We start from the raw sequence: 16,717 nt of genomic DNA, 5'->3' as shown, positions 1-16,717 counted from the left end.
TTAGCTATAAAGAGAGAAAAAAAAAATCTGTGCCTCTGATATGTTCATTTAATTAACATTAATTGAGCATCTATTGGGAGTTTGGGCTAGATCAAAAGTGAGAAGTAACTGGAAGGACATTTTAAAGGAATTCAACTGGACCACTTTCAAGGGTCGTACATGGTGTTTGGGGGCCAGTCCACGGTTTAGACTTCCCTACCACAGGGCTGCTGAAACAGTTCTTGCTGAGCCCTGCATGTGTGCGGCGGGTCAGGCCCTGGAGTGAGGCCTGTTTTGAAGGCCTTGAACTGAGTGCTCTGGACCGGGTTTAGAGCAGTCAGCTGGCTCCCTCCACTGGAGGCCAGGCAGGGAGTGGAGCCGGCCCAGGCTGAAGAGTGGCCCGGTTCCCTGAGGAGCGGCTGCGGCACTGGTGGTCTGTGGTGGCCTGCCCCCCTCATTGACACCTCTGTGTCCCCCATCCAGAAGCAGATCCAGGAGGAGCCGCAGGATTCTCTCACGAGCTCTGCCCGCCAGCAGGCCATGGAGACCCTGACCCAGCTGAGGTGACCTTGGCCCCTTTCCCAAGCCTCAGCCCCTTCCCCGCTACCCTCAGGCTCTGCCTGTATCTTCAGAGGCCTCTCTGCTGTGCGTGGCCCTTTCCTAGTCCCAGGCCTTTTCCCTTCCCCTTGCCCAGGCCCTGCCGGGGCTATCTGACTTGTACCCCACCACCCTCCTCCTCCCTACCTCATTTTGCCCTTCTGTGGATCTGAATCTCAGCCCTTGTCTCAGCCCTGTACCCTTCACTTCCGGCCTCCAGCCTCAGGTGCCCCCTCACTCCATGCCCTCACTTTCTGTCTCTTCCCCAGTCATTCCCAGCCTGTCCTGGGTTTGCAGGAACGGTTGGAGCTGGTGAACACATGTGTGAAGAGTGTGTTCTCCCTGCCCACTGTGCAGGCCATGCAGGAGAAAGACCAGGCCAAGGCAGATGCCTTACAGGTGAGGCAGGGCCCTCCCAAGCAGGGCCTTGGGGCTGACTGCTATCCTCAGAGGGAGGCACGTCCCTGGACTCCCAGCAGGGAGAGGAAGGGCATTGTGAGAGGTAGATTGGAATCTTCAACCTCCTACTTAAGCAGCTGGGTAATTCACCTCCCCTCTCCTGGCCCGAGCAACCACTTGATAAATAATTGGTGAATGAGTGAGTCTGTGGAATAAAGGATCCCTCATCTGAAGCACTGTCCACTTTGGGCTCTGTCCCATGAGAAGGATGTGGGCATATGGTGGCATGGCTCAGGAGGTGGCCAGGATTAGGAAGAAAAGGCCTGAGGATTGGGCAAGTTTGGGTTGAGGCCTGGAAGTGGAACCTCAAGGGGCTCTCATAAGCACCCTCAACCCCCTGCAGGATGGTCCCTGGAAGAGCGATCAGAGGAGACCCTTCATGTAGAATGGGGTCAGTAGGGGAGGTTAGGGAGAGAGATTTCAGCTCTGGGTGAGGCACATGCATACATCCTTTCATCCAGCAAATTTTAACTAATAACCCAGAAGTACAGGACTGACATACTGTAGGGCTGAGGGGCAGATGATCAAAGTATCGTACAAATAAATGCAGAATTACAACGGTACTTGGTGCAAGCAAGAAGTACATGATACTATGAAGAGCCTGGAATGGAGAGAACCTGACCGTGTTGGGGGTCAGAGGTCATGATGCTAGAGGCAAGAGGTTTAGAAGAGTTAATTAGCTGAAGAGGGTGGCAGAAGGAAGAGTGTGAGAGGCCGAGGGAACGGCCTGTGCAGCAGCCTGAGGACGGAGAGAACGTGATGACTGCAAGGATGTTAAGGAGGCAGAGTGGCCAGAGTCCAGAGGGTGAGGTGAGAGAGCAGCTGGAGCCAGACCAGCCACAGACTGATGGCTCTGAGCCTTGGAGGTGGTGCCCTTGAGAGGAGACCCAAAGGGGAGGCGGGGGTGGGTAGGAAGAGAGCCTGCAGCCTTCTTGTAGTACCAGGCCAGGCCAGCAGAGGTCAGCGCTGCATGGTGATGGACTGCAGTTGGGCGGGTAGGAGGAGGGAGTTGGTGAACAAGGCTTCCTTGGTGGTTGTGGTGTAAGCCTGGTGTGCTCAGACTCAGGAAGCCTGGACTAAGACGACCTGGAAGGAAGATGTGGAGATGATGGAAAGAAGGGAGGCAGGAAGAGAGGGCCTCAAAGACACCCCTTAGCTTTGTGTAGGTGTCATGTCTGCACCCTCCTAAGATAGGGTTGTGCCAATCATGAGGCAATCACCTGGCCCGTGGTAGATTCTCTGTAATTCTCAGTAGATTCTCCCTGGGCCTCTGCTTCTTCCCTTTATAAGCTAAGAAGTGCAGGGATAATAATTACCAGTTTCTCCATAAAGAACCTGTAACCTATGGAGGGGAAGCCAGTTGCCCAATATCACACATCAAGGTTAGTCTCACATGGAGGGACCAGAAAGCAGCACTCCTGGGCTTGAGTACCCCTTCCTCCCCTGACCCACATCAGGGGTTGCCTGGGGTTGGGGTCTGCCCCAGAGGCTCCCTAGTGACTTGGTCCTCTTCCTGTTCACAGATACTTTACTGTCAGACCTTGGATGCCCTGCAGACACTTCTCAATGCCCTCTTTGTTGAGGACCCCACTCCTGCTGGGCTGAAGAGCATCTTGGAGGTGTGGGGGCAGGAAGGAGAAGAAGGGTGGAGGAGGATGGGGAATTGACTCAGGAGAACTGGGGTCTGGACCCAGAAAGAATGATTTGACTTCAGGATGTAATCTTGTGCCAGATTTCTGTTTCCCTGCCCCTCTCACAGGTTGTGTCCCAAACTCCTTCTCCCTCTCCCTATTCCCCATACTCCTGCAACTCCTGCGATAGCTGCCCCCATATCCTTGCTTTCTAAATTCTTGTCCTTATGTCTCTCTCCTATCCTCGAGACTCTCCACCTTTCATCTCTCTCCCACTGACCTCTGTCTTCCCTCTGGTCTTCCAGTTCTGTCCTCTGCTTCTGGACCCCACGTGTCCCTATGCTCTAAGAAGAGGAGGAGGGCTGCGGTGGGTTGCCTTGATGCTCTCCCCGGAAGCTTCCTGATAACTGGTGAAGGCTGGCCTGCCCATCCAGGGGGCAGAGGCTAGCATCCGGCTCATAGCTCTGAGTCATACCCTTCTCCCCACAGCCTCTTGGGCCCTGGATGAACTCTGGGAAGGCCCACGAGAGAGCACGGGCTGTGAAAAGCAATGTCTCTGTGTTGAACCATGCGCTTCAGACCCCACCTTTCCTTGTGAGTGGCTCTGGGACGGGGGAGGGGAGGACAGCTAGGGAGAATGTTCTCAACTCTGATGGAGCCCATGCATCCGCCCAGAGATTCCTAGGTGGTCCTCACTCCTCAGAGGATTCAGCTCTCGGGGCCAGGCCATCAAGCTCTGTTCACCATTTACTGTATAGCATTATTGAACCTATAAGTCTCAGTCCCTAAGATTATGACACAAACAGATGTCCTCGGGATTCCCGGCACTGGGGCTTCTTCTGGGGAGGCTCATCATTCGCATCGGGGATCCTGATGAGGAGATTGGCCGTGAGGCTCTGGACGGCATTACCATCCTTTACACCATCTTGGAGCTTCAAAAACGTAAGCCCTTTGGAGTGCCTCTAAAACAAGGCTTTTGAGCAGGTACTCAGCCTAGGAATTGAACGGGCCCTTGGCAACAAGGCAATGGTGGGAGATGGACAAGACCAACACAAAGTTCAAAGGGGTCTGGAAACCAGTGTGAAGCTTAGTCCCCACAGAACTAGGAGACAGAGGTGACAAACACATTTTGATTTAAGCAATGCTTCTATATAAGCCTCTTCTTTTCCTTCCTAGTTTAATTTGTGATTCTCATTTTCACATTCCCATGCCACCATGTGCAGCCAGGTATGATAGCCCCAGTGTCCTGGTTTTTAATCTGTCTTCCCCATTAGTCTATAGTTCATTTGAGTCTATGTCTTGTTCATTACGGTATGCCCAAGATCTATCCCTGGGCCTGGCACATGGCGGGTGCTCAATGAACATGTATTGGACAAGTGAACAAAGAACAGATCCTATCTTGGAATCTGGAGTGGCTAAAACCTGTAGACGGGAGAACATCTCTGAAACAGCTGCGGGAAGCTAGTGATATGGTAAGGGCTGACACAGAATCCCAGCTGGCACTCACTGCACTTAGAGGCGTGCAGTGCTGACTGTTACTTGCCGCCCCCCTTCCCCGCAACGTCCCAACTCTGCTCCAAACCAAGGGACCTTGGCACATTGTTTAAAGTCCTCTGGCTCTGGAAGCAGAGTGACCTGGGTACCACACCTAGCTCTGGCCCTTCCTAGCTATACAAATTCAAGAAAGTACTTTTCTTATCGAGGCCTGGGTTTCCTCATTTGTAAAAAGGACACAGGATGCAAACCATAAGATTTCTGGAAAATTAAATGAGATCATATGTGTAAAATGACTAGCTCATTCCACACATTATGGGCCAACAAAGTTTTTTTTCCCCCCATCCCTCCCCATCTTATTAGTTTCAGTCTTTTGGGATCTATCTTGTATCCCTGCTCTTCTTGTTCTCTAGCATCTGGGGCAAACATTTAGTCCCTAGGAGACTTCCCCCTGCTGCCCAAGAGACACATAGATCTTCTGAGTGGTGGATAAAGGTGATATAAGTCATGTTAAGGATCAGTCTTGGGGACAGGAATAGTATACACCAAATTAGTATTGCCAGATTTAGCAAATAAAAACATAGGACACTCAGTTAAATACAAATTTCAGAAAAACAGTAAATACCTTTTGGTATATTTAAGACATACTCTTGCTAAAATTACTGGTTTATCTGAAATTCATATTTAACTGGGTATTTTGTATTTTATGTGGTGACTCTAAGGACAAATTCCCACTGTTAGATTCTCAAGGAGTGATTTATCCAGGCCTCTGGACTGTAGGAAGCAGCAAAGCTAGGATTTGAACCTTGGTCTGCCTGATACTAGGCCTCCCAGGTAGTGCTAGTGATAAAGAATCCACCTGCCCCAATGCAGGAGATGCAGGAGGTGTGGGTTCAGTCCCTAGGTCTGGAAGATCTCCTGGAGGAAGGCATGGCAACCCACTCCAGTATTCTTCCTGGAGAATCCTATGGACAGAAGAGCCTGGTGGGCTACGTCCATGAGATCACGAAGAGTTGGACATGACTGAAGAGATTTAGCATGCACGTACACTACCTGATATCAGGTCTCAAGCTCCTTCCTTTTGCAGACAACCTGCTTGCTTGGTCTGTATGCTATTCTGCCTCAATGACCCTTTCTCATGCCCACGTCTTGTGTCTTGTACATGCTGAGGAATCCAGCTAGGACCCGAATCAGACCACCATAAGACTCAGGAAATGTGCCTGAAATGTGTTTCCTTCAGCAGAAAATAAGGGTCTCCAATTTGCAAGTACTATTCTAGGCACTGGGGACACAGAAGGAAAAAAAAATTAATTCAGTAGTCCTTCTGTTGAGCTTATCTTCTTCTTGTCAGAACACAATGAACAAAATAAACAAGTAATATATACAGTAAGTCAGATGATGATGAGTATCAAAGGAAGAAACAAAAAATTGGAAAGGGAGGTTGGGAATACCAGGGGTAAGGGAATTGCAGTTTAAAAGGAGGTGTTGCCACACACCCAGCAAAAATGGAACAGAAAATTCACTGGCGAGATGTGAAGCCGCTGAACTCTCACACACTGCTGGTGGAAGCATAGCTGGCCCCCACCGTGGAGAACTTCTGGCAATATCCTCCAAAGCAGAACCTCTACCCACCTTAGGACACAGTCTCACTTTTAGCTTGTTGCTGTTGTTGTTGTTTAGGTGCTAGGTTTGTCTAACCCTTTTGAGACCCCGTGGACTGTAGCCTGCAAGGCTCCTCTGTCCGTGTGATTTCCCAGGCAAGAATACTGGAGTGTATTGCCCTTTCCTTCTCCAGGGGATCTTCCCGACCCAGGGATCGAACCCATGTCTCCTGCACTGGCAGGTGGAATCTTTACCACTGAGCCACCTGGGAAGCCTCCGCTTCTAGCTACATGCCTACAAAAGGCATGGACTAGATATACTAGAACATTCATATCAACACTACGTATAATAGCTAGAAACAACCCAAATGTCTATCAGAAGTAGACCAGTAGACCAGTAAATGGTAACATATTCATACTGTGGAAAGTTGTACAGCACTGGGAATGAATGAACCCATGCAGCTTGCAACAATGTGGGAGAATCTCACCCACATAATGTTGAGTGAAAGCAAGACATAAAGGACAACATACAGTAGGAGTCCATTTATTTGACATCCAACAGCAAGGAGCTCTAATCTGTGGATTTAGAAGTCAGGATAGGAGTGGGGGAGGGGGATTATGGCCTGAAACAGGGGCATAGGAGGGCCTTCTGGGGTATTGACTGTGTTCTGTTTCTTGACTTGGGTGAGAGCTACATGGATGTGCTCATCAAGAAGATTTACCATGCTGGTTACCTATGATTTATGCACATTTGATATCCATGTTTAGCAAAAAGTTAAGAAACCAAATAGGTGTTTAGATCTCACTGAAAAGGTTCTTGTCTTGCAGGAGCCAGAGATAAGGAAGAGACCAATAAGAAGGAGCTGTATGAGAGCAACAAGCGTTTCCTGGGGCCCTACAACCCTCTCAGCCCATGCCAGAACATTCTGCGTGTGATTGCGGTGACCACCTGCTGCCCAGCAGCCCTGGGCCTTCCTGGGAGATGGGGACGAGAGAGGAAGGGCAGCACCAGCCCGCCCCAGTGCTGCCTCCTCTCCTTCCATCCCTCTAGGCTCAATCCCCCCTCATATTCCTTTACATGCCTTCCTCAACCACACAGGTCCATCCTGTGGGCTCCCCACCCCTCTGGTCTGTGCCATAGCTTGTGGCACCCAGTTCTGGGGGGCAGGGGCCATGTCACCCCCTCTTTTTGTCACAGTTCCTCAAAGGGTTCGACACTCAGTGATTAACCAAGTATGTGGTCCCCTTGCTGACCTCTGCCCGTGTATGGCGGTGTTTGTGCATCGATGCAGGACTCACTCCAGGTCTGCCCACGTGTGTCAGGATCTCTCTGCCTTTGTTTCAGGAATTCGGGGATTTCCTGGGGCCCCAGCAGGTAAAGGACCTGCTGCTAGCAGCCTTGGAAGGGCTGAAAGGTGGCTCCGAGGCTCGGGGGAAGGACTCGGGGGAGATGATGCAGCTAGCCTCGGAGGTCACGCTCAGTTCGGTGCTGGAGTGGTACCGGCACAGGGCGCTGGAGGTGGTAAGGTCCCCTGGGGGCAGGGCCTGGGCTGGGAAACCCCACAGGGCTCACTCATCCCGCAGCCAGGGCAGGGTGGGTGGTGAATGAGTTCTAGAAGCTCTCAACTTGCTTATCAGCCCCCAAGGGCTCAACTGTCTGGTGAGGGGTGCGGGAGGGCAGTGAAGACAAACTGTCTCCAGGGAAGGGGCAGGCGCTCTGCCTACCTGTCTCTCCATTTCTCCCCTCTGTGCCCTCCTCTTCCTCATCCCCCTCTTCTCCCTCCTCCCATCTCCCTGTTCCCCCATCCCACTTGGCTTCTCCGCCTGGCCCTCTGCCTGCTCCCTGGTGGTCTGGCTGTGCCCCAGATCCCAGAAATCATGCATGGCATCTATGTGCACCTGAGCCACATCCAGGAGCCGCGGGCCCGCGAGGTGGCTCTGCTGCCCGTCTCTCTCCTGGCCAGCTCCTTCATGACCGAGGTCGTCATTGCCCTGCTCATGTGTCCCCTCCCACTGGACAGGTACCAAGTGACGGGTGCTTCTAGCCACTACCTCTCACAGAGTTGATACAGCCCCCTATTCCAGGACTGGGAATCCCTCCTTCTACCCAGGGGAGTCCCTCGCCCTCCCAGTGGTCCCCCTTCCATGATCGACGTTGCTTATGACAACCCTTAAGCCCTTCCTGCCAGGTGTCTGCTGCACTTTTATTTGTTCTCTCACAAGTATAACCACCCCATTCTACAGATAAGGAAACTGAGGCTCACGGAAAATTTCTAGCCTTAGGAACTTACTGAACAAGCAGCAGAATGAGGACCTAAATTCAGATCTGACCCACTACAAGCCCAGAGCTCTTCACTGATGCCATGGGAAAAAGAAACTGAATGTTGGTCCTAACTCTGCCTCCAGATGCTGTGTGGTCTTGGGTAGCTTTATTGCCCTCTCTGGGCTTCAGGTTTTCTCCATATGTAAAAGGAGAAAATAACACCCACATTCTCACCCCAAATGGGTGGGCATGATCAGTAAAGCAGCAAGTCATGCTGAGTGCATGCCCTGTGCTCCATGTTGTCAGCCTTCAGGGAGCTCTGGTCTGATGGCAGAGGGGACTGTGGCCAGATGGTGATCAGCTTGTGGGCAAGAGAGACAAATCTGGCTGCTCCAGGCTCCTGGCCCAGGAAATGCTCCCGCACCTCTGAATGAAAACAAGGCAGAAGTGTGTGATCCATGTCTTAAGGCGGTTGGTTGAGAGTGAACAGAAAAGAATTATGCAGAACTGTGCAAGTGGGGTGCACTTCTAACCAGGAGACCTGGTGTCATCCACAGACACCAGGGAGAGCAGTGCAGGAGTGACACACCCCCATCTCCCACCTGGAAGAATTTAACCCTTTCTGGCTTCACTGCAAGCCAGGGAATTTTCTTCTTAGAGCCACTAAACATTCAGACTCAAGACTTCCAGGACCACATCTGACTTCACTTACTTCAGGAGGATGTAGGACAGGGCAGTATCCTTACAGCACCCTGTGCAGGAGGATTAGACAGAGCTGGGATGAGATTTAAGGAGGTCTTGTTGGCAAGTGCCACTCCTGTGCATGCCTGAGAGTGAGGACCTCCTTAAATGTAGTGCCCTAGATGCCTCACTTTCCTCACCCTAGTATTGGCCCTGGGCCTCCCAGTTGAAAGATGTAGGTGCTACCCGGGCTTAAGTGTCTTGGGCTTTAAAGGAACTAGAGTCTCTTGTAATCTCTCTGGACTTTGCCTCCCAGATTCTCACAGGGACAAACCCAGTCATAAGAGTCTCTGCACCCTGAGAAGCTCAATGCCACAGCGTCCCCAGTGGTCCTTATAGTTCATTTGCAGTTCTTCCTCACCCAGACACAATTTACCAATTGGGTCATTTTTACCATAAGCAATGTTGCCTAGCAACATAGTTGACATACTATCTTTATCAGGTTTCCAGGGGAACAGAGCTGGAAAGTTAATGGAAGGTTCAACTCTTAACCAGATTTGGGTGGGGGAGAGGGTTTTTGTTAACCCTTTAGTGCCCTGGGCTGTCAGCACTTCTCACCTCCCCAGGATAGAACCTATAGGCTGGTGCGGGTTGATCCAGATGCTTTCCCCTGACTAGTGTATTGCTTTCTTTTTTGTTTTTAATTTTTTTGTTAGCTTTTTATTATTTTTGGCTGCGCTGGGTCTTCGTTGCTGCTCCCAGGCTTTCTCTAGTTGTGGTGAGCAGGGCTACTCTCTAGTTGCAGCACACGGACTTAGCTGCCTTGTGGCATGCAGCATCTTCCCAAAATGCAGGGATCAAACCCGTGTCCCCTGCATTGGCAGGCGAGTTCTTAACCACTGGACCATCAGGGAAGTCCCTGATGTGTATAGCCTTCTAAGGGTCAGGAGTGGGAGCTCCTTGACATTTTGTGACAAATGAAAGACCCAGGCCCCAAAGGGCTCCTAGGCATAGAGGAACAGTTACAAGCATTGGAGTCATCAGACCTGGTCACTTCTGGACTCTGTAGCTCATTAGCGTGCAGTCCTGGATTGGTGATTTTACCTCTTTAAGCCTTAACTCCGCATCTGTAAAATGAGACTGACAATCCACCGCGAGTCCCTGTAAGAACTCAGTGACCCTGAGTTTCTTGAAGATCTTGCTTACGTCCGCTGGCAGACAGCAGATGCTCAATATTTGCTGAAGTCATAACTTGTATGCAAAGCACCTGGCAAAGTACCTGAGAAATAGGATTTTTGATCATTGTTAGTCCCAGGCTCCTTAGATCATTCAAGAAATTTTTCGGCATACTCATGGATGCCATTTCAAAGGCATCTTCCCTTCTCCCTCCCAAAACAACTCGGCGGCAGTGTTGGCCCCACTGCCCTTGTCCCCACTAACTGTCCCTACTCTTGGCCTGTCAGCAATGGAGCAGAGATGTGGAGGCAGCTGATATTGCGCAAGCCCAGCTGTGACGTCCGAGAACTCCTGGACCTGCTCCTGACCAGCCTGAAGGAGAAGCCAGTGACCAAGAAGGGCCGGGCCTCCATCGTGCCCCTGGCGGTGAGGAGCTCTCCTCCTGCCCCCTTCCTCCCCTGCCCAGCAGCCCCATCACTGCCCAACACGTCCTCCTCCCACTCTCGCTGAGCTCTGCACACCCGTCTTCTAGTGCCCGGCTCTGCCCGGAGCTAACTGGTGGCCTTGAGCAAGTCTGTCCCCGGGCTCTTGTTTGTGATCCACTGGACCACCAGCAGCACCATCTTTTTGCCACTTACAGTGACTGGGGCAGCCTGGAATAGTGGGCACTGGGATGCACACACCTTAGGCTGAGAACTGGCCTTGCTCTGTTACTATTTTGTAACCTGAGCAAGTCACTTCATCTCTCGGAGGCTCAGTCTCTGCATCTGTAAATAGAAATAATATCTACCTCATATGGCAGTTATGAAAATTAAAGAAGGTAACTCATTTATTCTTTTTAGAGACATAAAATGTCTAAGCACATCTGCTGCCATTCTTAGAGGTTGGCCCTGGGAACACAGAGGGAACAGGCTCTGAAATGGGAAGGGGGCTAAGTGGACAGATTTCTCTTTGGCTCTGTCACCTAGCCAGCTGGATAATACCGCATTCACCTCCCTGCTTCCACTCAAGCCCCTGCAATCTGTATCACAGCTAAGAAAATCATTGAGAAATGCGCATCTGCTCTTCTCAACTCTCTCTATGGCTTCCCACTGCCCTTGAGGGTAACACAGAGCTCCTGCTGGTGCTGCTAGGCCCTGCAACCCTCACTGGCCTCACTATACTGTGTGATCCTCTTGCTTGCATGGCTCCAACCTCATTATTTGTCAGGTCTTCTTAATCACGGTGCTATCTTCTGTCACAGGGCCTTTGCACATGCTGTTTTCTCTACCTAGATTTCTGTCCACCAAGTTAACTTCTTATCATCCCTTATCTCTTAAGCTATCACCTCCTCAGGGAAGCCCTCTCTGACCAGATCAAATCTGTGCATATTATACTTTCCTTCCCAGGTGGTTCAGTGGTAAAGAATCTGCCTACCAATGCAGGAGATGCAGGTTCAATCCCTGGGTCAGGAAGATCCCCTGGAGAAGGAAATGGCAACCTATTCCAGTATTCTTGCCTGGAAAATCCCATGGACATAAAAGCCTGGTGGGCTATAGTCCACTGGGTCACAAAGAGTTGGACATGACTGAGTGACTGAGCAGATACACATCACATACTTTATCTTGGAAGAGTTCACCCCAGTTGTGATCTAACAATAGTGTGTGTGTATAGAGTGGGTCATGTGATTAATCTATGAGATGCCTGAATTCAGCGCATACAGTAGACACTCAAAAAATTTTTTTGTTGGGTTGGTTTATTTACTCAAACATTAAGCACCTACTATGTTCCAAGAATACTCATCAGTTTCTAGGGATTCAGCAGAGAGCAAGACAATCTGGTAGAGGAAAGTCAATAAATAGACATGGTGGATAGAGGAGCGGGTGGTATTATCCCTTAACACAGGAAGATACTAAAGCTGAGACATTCCATGTCTCACCTAAGGTCACGCAGCTACTGAGCAGTGGTTCCAGGACTCAAACCCAGGTCTCCTGCCCCCGAGCCCCATGCTTTACCTCTGGATCTCCCTGCCTCTCTCCCCCAGCACCGAGTTCTATGACTAGGACCAGCACCCATTCCATCCTTGGTTTGGACATCACACACTCCTCCTCTGATCACTGTGTGTTGGCATATTCTCAAGTCACTCAGAGGAGGCAGTGAGGGAAATCTAGTTTTAACAGCCCCCAACAAAGAGGCAACTGATATCCCACCTATGTTATGAACCAGTAAGAGGCAGGGCTCCTGTAATCTCAAGACCTGGGTTCAAGTCCCAGCTCTGCCCCGAGGGGCTGGGTATCTTTGGGCAAGTCCCTTCACGCCTCTGATCTTGTCTCCTTCCCTGCACAGTGGGGTCAAGACTCTACCTCATAAATGTGGGAAGAAGTCCTTCCAGGGCTGTGTCAACAGCAAAGGGTCACTGTGATTGTTCTGGGACAGGGCTCGCCCAGAGGGCCTGGATGCAGTGGTGGGGGAATCTGGCCTTGCCCATGTTGGGCCAGAGAAGAGCAAAGATCCAGGACCAACCTCCTAGAGAATCAGTACAGGCCCAGTCAGGAGTGCTGGGATGGTGGGTGGTGATGTCTCACCAGCTTTCCCTCCGCCTCCAGGCAGCCAGTGGCCTGTGTGAGCTCCTGTCCGTCAACAGCTGCATGGGCCGTGTGAGGCGCATCTACCCACAGCTGCTCCTGGCCCTGCTCATTCAGGTCCATTACCACATCGGCCTCAGCCTGCCTGGCCGCGTGGCTTCCCGCAAGGATGCCAAGAAGGACGTCCAGACCTCTGGCTTTGTCCCTGTACGGTATGTTCCTGCTGTCCCCCGAGGGACAGCCACCAGCAAGTGCTCTTATGGAAGTCTTTAGGGCAACTGATCGGTAGAAATTAGCTCCGCAGCTAGAAAAGAAGACAGAAGTGCACTTTTATGAGACAGAGCCAATCGTGTTCAAGAGCTATTTGTGAACATCTGCTGTATGTGTTCTCTGCTTAGGGCTGGATGGCAGGAAGGAATCAGCCTTCTCCAAGGAGATCACCATTTCAATTTTTCTCCTCCCTCCCTAGAGATGTGATTTGTATTAGATTTATAACCAAGGCTGAACTATTTGATTTTCATTAGTTAATTGGAATAGTTAATATAGGCCCATAAGTAAAAATCTTCAAAGATGGTAAAACAGTTTCTGTTCCTCTCTTTACCCCAGTTTTCTGTCATAAGAACTGGGTTCTTTCTTGCCCTTCGGATGGGGTTGATGCAGAGCTAAGCCAATGTGTTTTCATTCTCTACTTTCACACCAGTGGTTGTGAACCTTACACAGTTACATGTTTCTGCTTTTATTATATACTGTGTCTTTGAGATCATTACACATAGAACTGCCTCATTATTTTTAACAGCCGCATAATATCCCTCTGTGTACATTATAATATACCACCATTCACTTAACCAGGATCATTTCGATTTAGGTGCTTCACAGCCTTTTACAAACAATGCTGCCATGAATGAGGCTGTTTATATGTCTTGATATTTACATGTGACTGTACACATAGGATGAATTCCTGAAAGTAGAATGGGTGCATCAAAAGGTTTCTGTGTTTAAATATTACGGTGGAACAGGAAGATATGGTGGAAAAAGTTCTTGATCAGTGAGTGAAAGGAAACGAAGTACCTCCTAAAGCACCCAGCTTGCCAGTGGTATATGACACTTCATTTCCCCACAACTTTGCCATCACAGTCTCATCTTTGCCAATCTGAAAGTTGACAAAAAAAAAAAAAGGTATTTTGCTGTAATTTCAGATTGCATTTCTCTTACTATGAATGTGGTTGAGTTTAAATGCCGTTTCTATTTCCTTTTTTGTGAGCAACTGTTCTTGTTCTTTGCCTAATTGTAAATAGGACTTTTGGGAATTTTCTTATTTATTTGTAAGAGCTCTTTATATTAAGGTCTGGCCTGCTGGGGGCAGGGTGACATGGGATCTCAGCCTCCTTGTCTTGGCAGCTGGATGGTCAAAGTGGTGAAAACCCTGCTTCTGAAGATGGGCTGCTCATACGAGGCTAACTTTCTGGAGGACCATGGCGGCTGGGAGCTTATGGGGCAGGCAGAGAACCACCACCGCGGAGTGTCCCTGCTGGCCAGGTGAGGACCCCGGGGCAGGGGTCAGAGGGAGAGAAGAGACCTCAGTGTCTTCAGACAGACTTGGGTTTGCATCTCTTTCTGGGCAAGACCCTTCCCTTGCTCCATCACCTCTTCTCTAAGATCAGCAGAGTATTGTCTCCATCAACGAGTAGACAATACAAATGTGAAAGATGACATATGCTCTACAAACTGTGGTTGTAACAGTACCTGGCATTGGGGAGCTACTTAGGTTATTTATAAAGCACCTTTCTCACCACATTATTAATTTAATTCCCATGCTAATACAGAAATGATGGTCTAGCTGAGCAGTTTAGAGTGTGGTCTGAGAACAGGTCTGCCTGCTTCTGAATCCCAACTTATTATTTTCCAGCTGTGTGACCTAGCGCAAAGTTCCTTTCCTTCTCTGTGTCTCCGTTTTCCCATCAGTAGTATAATAACAGGACTCACATCTGAGATTTGGTGTGAAGATTAAAGTACTTTGAACAGCCTCTGCACATAGAAAGAGTTCAACACATTAGCTTCTGTTATCATTATGCTGACTGGTGGGGCAAGGATTGTTAATGCACATTTTGCAGGGGAGGGTGCCAAGGTTCAGAGAGGGATAGTTATGCACCAAAGATACACACAGCCTGGGAGTGGCAAGGCCAGGAAATAACCCCCTGACCCAGATCAGGGCTCTTCCCCCCAGTCACACACAGCCTCCCTTAGGGAAAGGAGATGAGGGGCTGGTGCACCTTGATTCACTCATGTGGTTCCTGCAGGAAGATCCTGCTTCTTAGCCCTGCACCCTGAATGTCCAGGGTGGGGTTCTCCTCTTCAGTCTCAAGATAAAACTGTATTTATTGACCACTTGCATGCTTCAGGCACCTTGCAAAGAGCTGTCTATTCACGGACTATTCCATTTAACCCTCACCGTGACATAATTGCACCGTGATTGAGTGCAGGAGGAGAAGGGGTGACAGAAAATAAGATGGTTGGATGGCATCACCAAATCAACGGACAAGAGTCTGAGCAAACTCTGGGAGATGGTGAAGGACAGGGAAGCCTGGTGTGCGGCAGTCCACAGGGTCACAGTCAGACATGACTTAGCAACTGAACAACAACAACAGCAGTGACTGATGAAATAACACTATTACTTTCCCAGAGTTACCCATAAGGAATCTGAGGCCCAGAGAAGTTAGGTGATTTGCCCAAAGTGACACAGCTAGTGGTAACAGAATTTGAACCCAGGCTATCCTATACCAGACTCTATATGGCTGACACACTTTTCTGGATTCATTGACTAACAGAGCATAGTGCAGACTTTGCGAGGGCGAATCATCTACAGGGCTTGTTAAAACACTGATGGCTGGGCCCCACTTCTAGAATTTCTAATTCAGTTAGTCTGGGATGGGGGCTTGAGGATGTCCATTTTTTTTTTACAAGTTCCCAGGTGATGCTGATACTGCTGATCCGGAGGCCGCACTTGGAACATCGCTGGCTTAGTAGAATGAACTAGGCAGCTGCCGTAGGGACCCCTGGGTTGGGGCGCCAGCTCTGCAATTTTCCAGCTCTATGACCTTGGGCAGTTCACACTTAAAGCCTCTGTTTCCTCATCTATGAAATGGGTTAACAACAGTAACCTGCCTCAAAGGGTAATGGTGAGGATCCGATGCAATAAGGACCTGAAAGCATCTGGCTTGCAGCCTGGTGCCTAGTGAGTGGGTCCTCACGTTCTCTCCTTCCTGTCCTTTCCTCCTGGAGTGGTCCTGCACATTCAGGGGTCGTAGGCCTGTCTTTCTTACTGATTTTCTCTGTGATCTTGGGCAAATCACTTTTCCACTCTGGATATCAGTTTTCCCTCCTGTAAAATGAAGCAATGTGATCAAATGGCCTCCGAGATCCTGTTCAGGTGGAAAACCCTGGGGATGCAGGAACACAGGGAACTGGGGCTTGCCCAGGCCCCTGTGTAGCAGGTCCCCACGGGGCTGGAGAGCCTAAGGGCACTGCTCTTCCCATCCCCAGGGCCATGGTGCACTATTCCTGTCAGGAGCTGTGCCGCATCCTCTACCTGCTCATCCCACTCCTGGAGCGAGGCGACGAGAAGCACAAGATCACCGCCACCGCCTTTTTCGTGGAGGTACTGACCGGGTGCCCAGAGCGGGGCGGGGGCTACCCCAGGCCTTCCCAGGAGCATAAGCCTCAGTTCCCGTTGCTGGTCATTTCTCTTGTGCGATAAGTACTTAATACTTTAGAGTCTTTCCTGAACATGACTTTTCTTGAGTAAAAAGATCTTGTGGGTCTTCTCCCTCCTCCTTCCCATCTCTCCTCCTCTTCCCATCCCTCCACCCCATTTCAGTCTTCCCAGACTCCCCTAGTACCTTGGGCAACCACCATCCTTTGCCGTATACCAGGTACCAGATTGGAGACACAAATATAAACTTGGTTCTGCTCTTCTCTCAGGAGTTCTTGGTGTGGGAGGGGAGACAGAGGACATCCTGGTTATATCACAGGGTACCTTAGAGTGATTTGTGCTAATGGGGGCAATTCAGGCTGTGGTGGGTGAACATCTTGGGTGTATTGGGTGGGGAAACATCAGGGAGGCTTCCTGGAGGAAGTGACATCTAAGCTGAGTGAGTGTATAGGGGTACTAAAGTGGGTACTGAGGAGAGTTAAGTCAGGAGAAGGTTGGTAGTGTCAGCCCCAGAAGGGAAGACTTGCCAATAATAATGGCCAACAATTTCATTGAGCACTTAC

At 50.0% G+C, this 16,717-nt stretch overlaps 1 protein-coding gene across 1 annotated transcript in view; it reads left to right on the top strand.

The window, feature by feature from the left end:
* MROH7 (maestro heat like repeat family member 7) overlaps positions 1-16,717 on the top strand; it is a 48,685-nt gene that overhangs the window by 20,116 nt on the left and 11,852 nt on the right. The window contains exons 6-17 of the mRNA XM_043877552.1: positions 463-542; positions 846-975; positions 2,559-2,654; positions 3,156-3,260; positions 3,473-3,608; positions 6,590-6,702; positions 7,107-7,283; positions 7,628-7,782; positions 10,169-10,307; positions 12,467-12,657; positions 13,844-13,981; positions 15,986-16,100. Of these exons, the coding sequence (XP_043733487.1) occupies positions 463-542; positions 846-975; positions 2,559-2,654; positions 3,156-3,260; positions 3,473-3,608; positions 6,590-6,702; positions 7,107-7,283; positions 7,628-7,782; positions 10,169-10,307; positions 12,467-12,657; positions 13,844-13,981; positions 15,986-16,100 (1,575 nt within the window). The remainder of the gene's footprint in view (positions 1-462; positions 543-845; positions 976-2,558; positions 2,655-3,155; positions 3,261-3,472; positions 3,609-6,589; positions 6,703-7,106; positions 7,284-7,627; positions 7,783-10,168; positions 10,308-12,466; positions 12,658-13,843; positions 13,982-15,985; positions 16,101-16,717) is intronic.

Source organism: Cervus elaphus, chromosome 20, assembly GCF_910594005.1.
Source record: "Cervus elaphus chromosome 20, mCerEla1.1, whole genome shotgun sequence".
Classification (NCBI taxonomy): Eukaryota; Metazoa; Chordata; class Mammalia; order Artiodactyla; family Cervidae; genus Cervus; species Cervus elaphus.
Note: the sequence above shows the minus strand (reverse complement) of the source record. Positions and strands in the feature narration are given on the sequence as shown.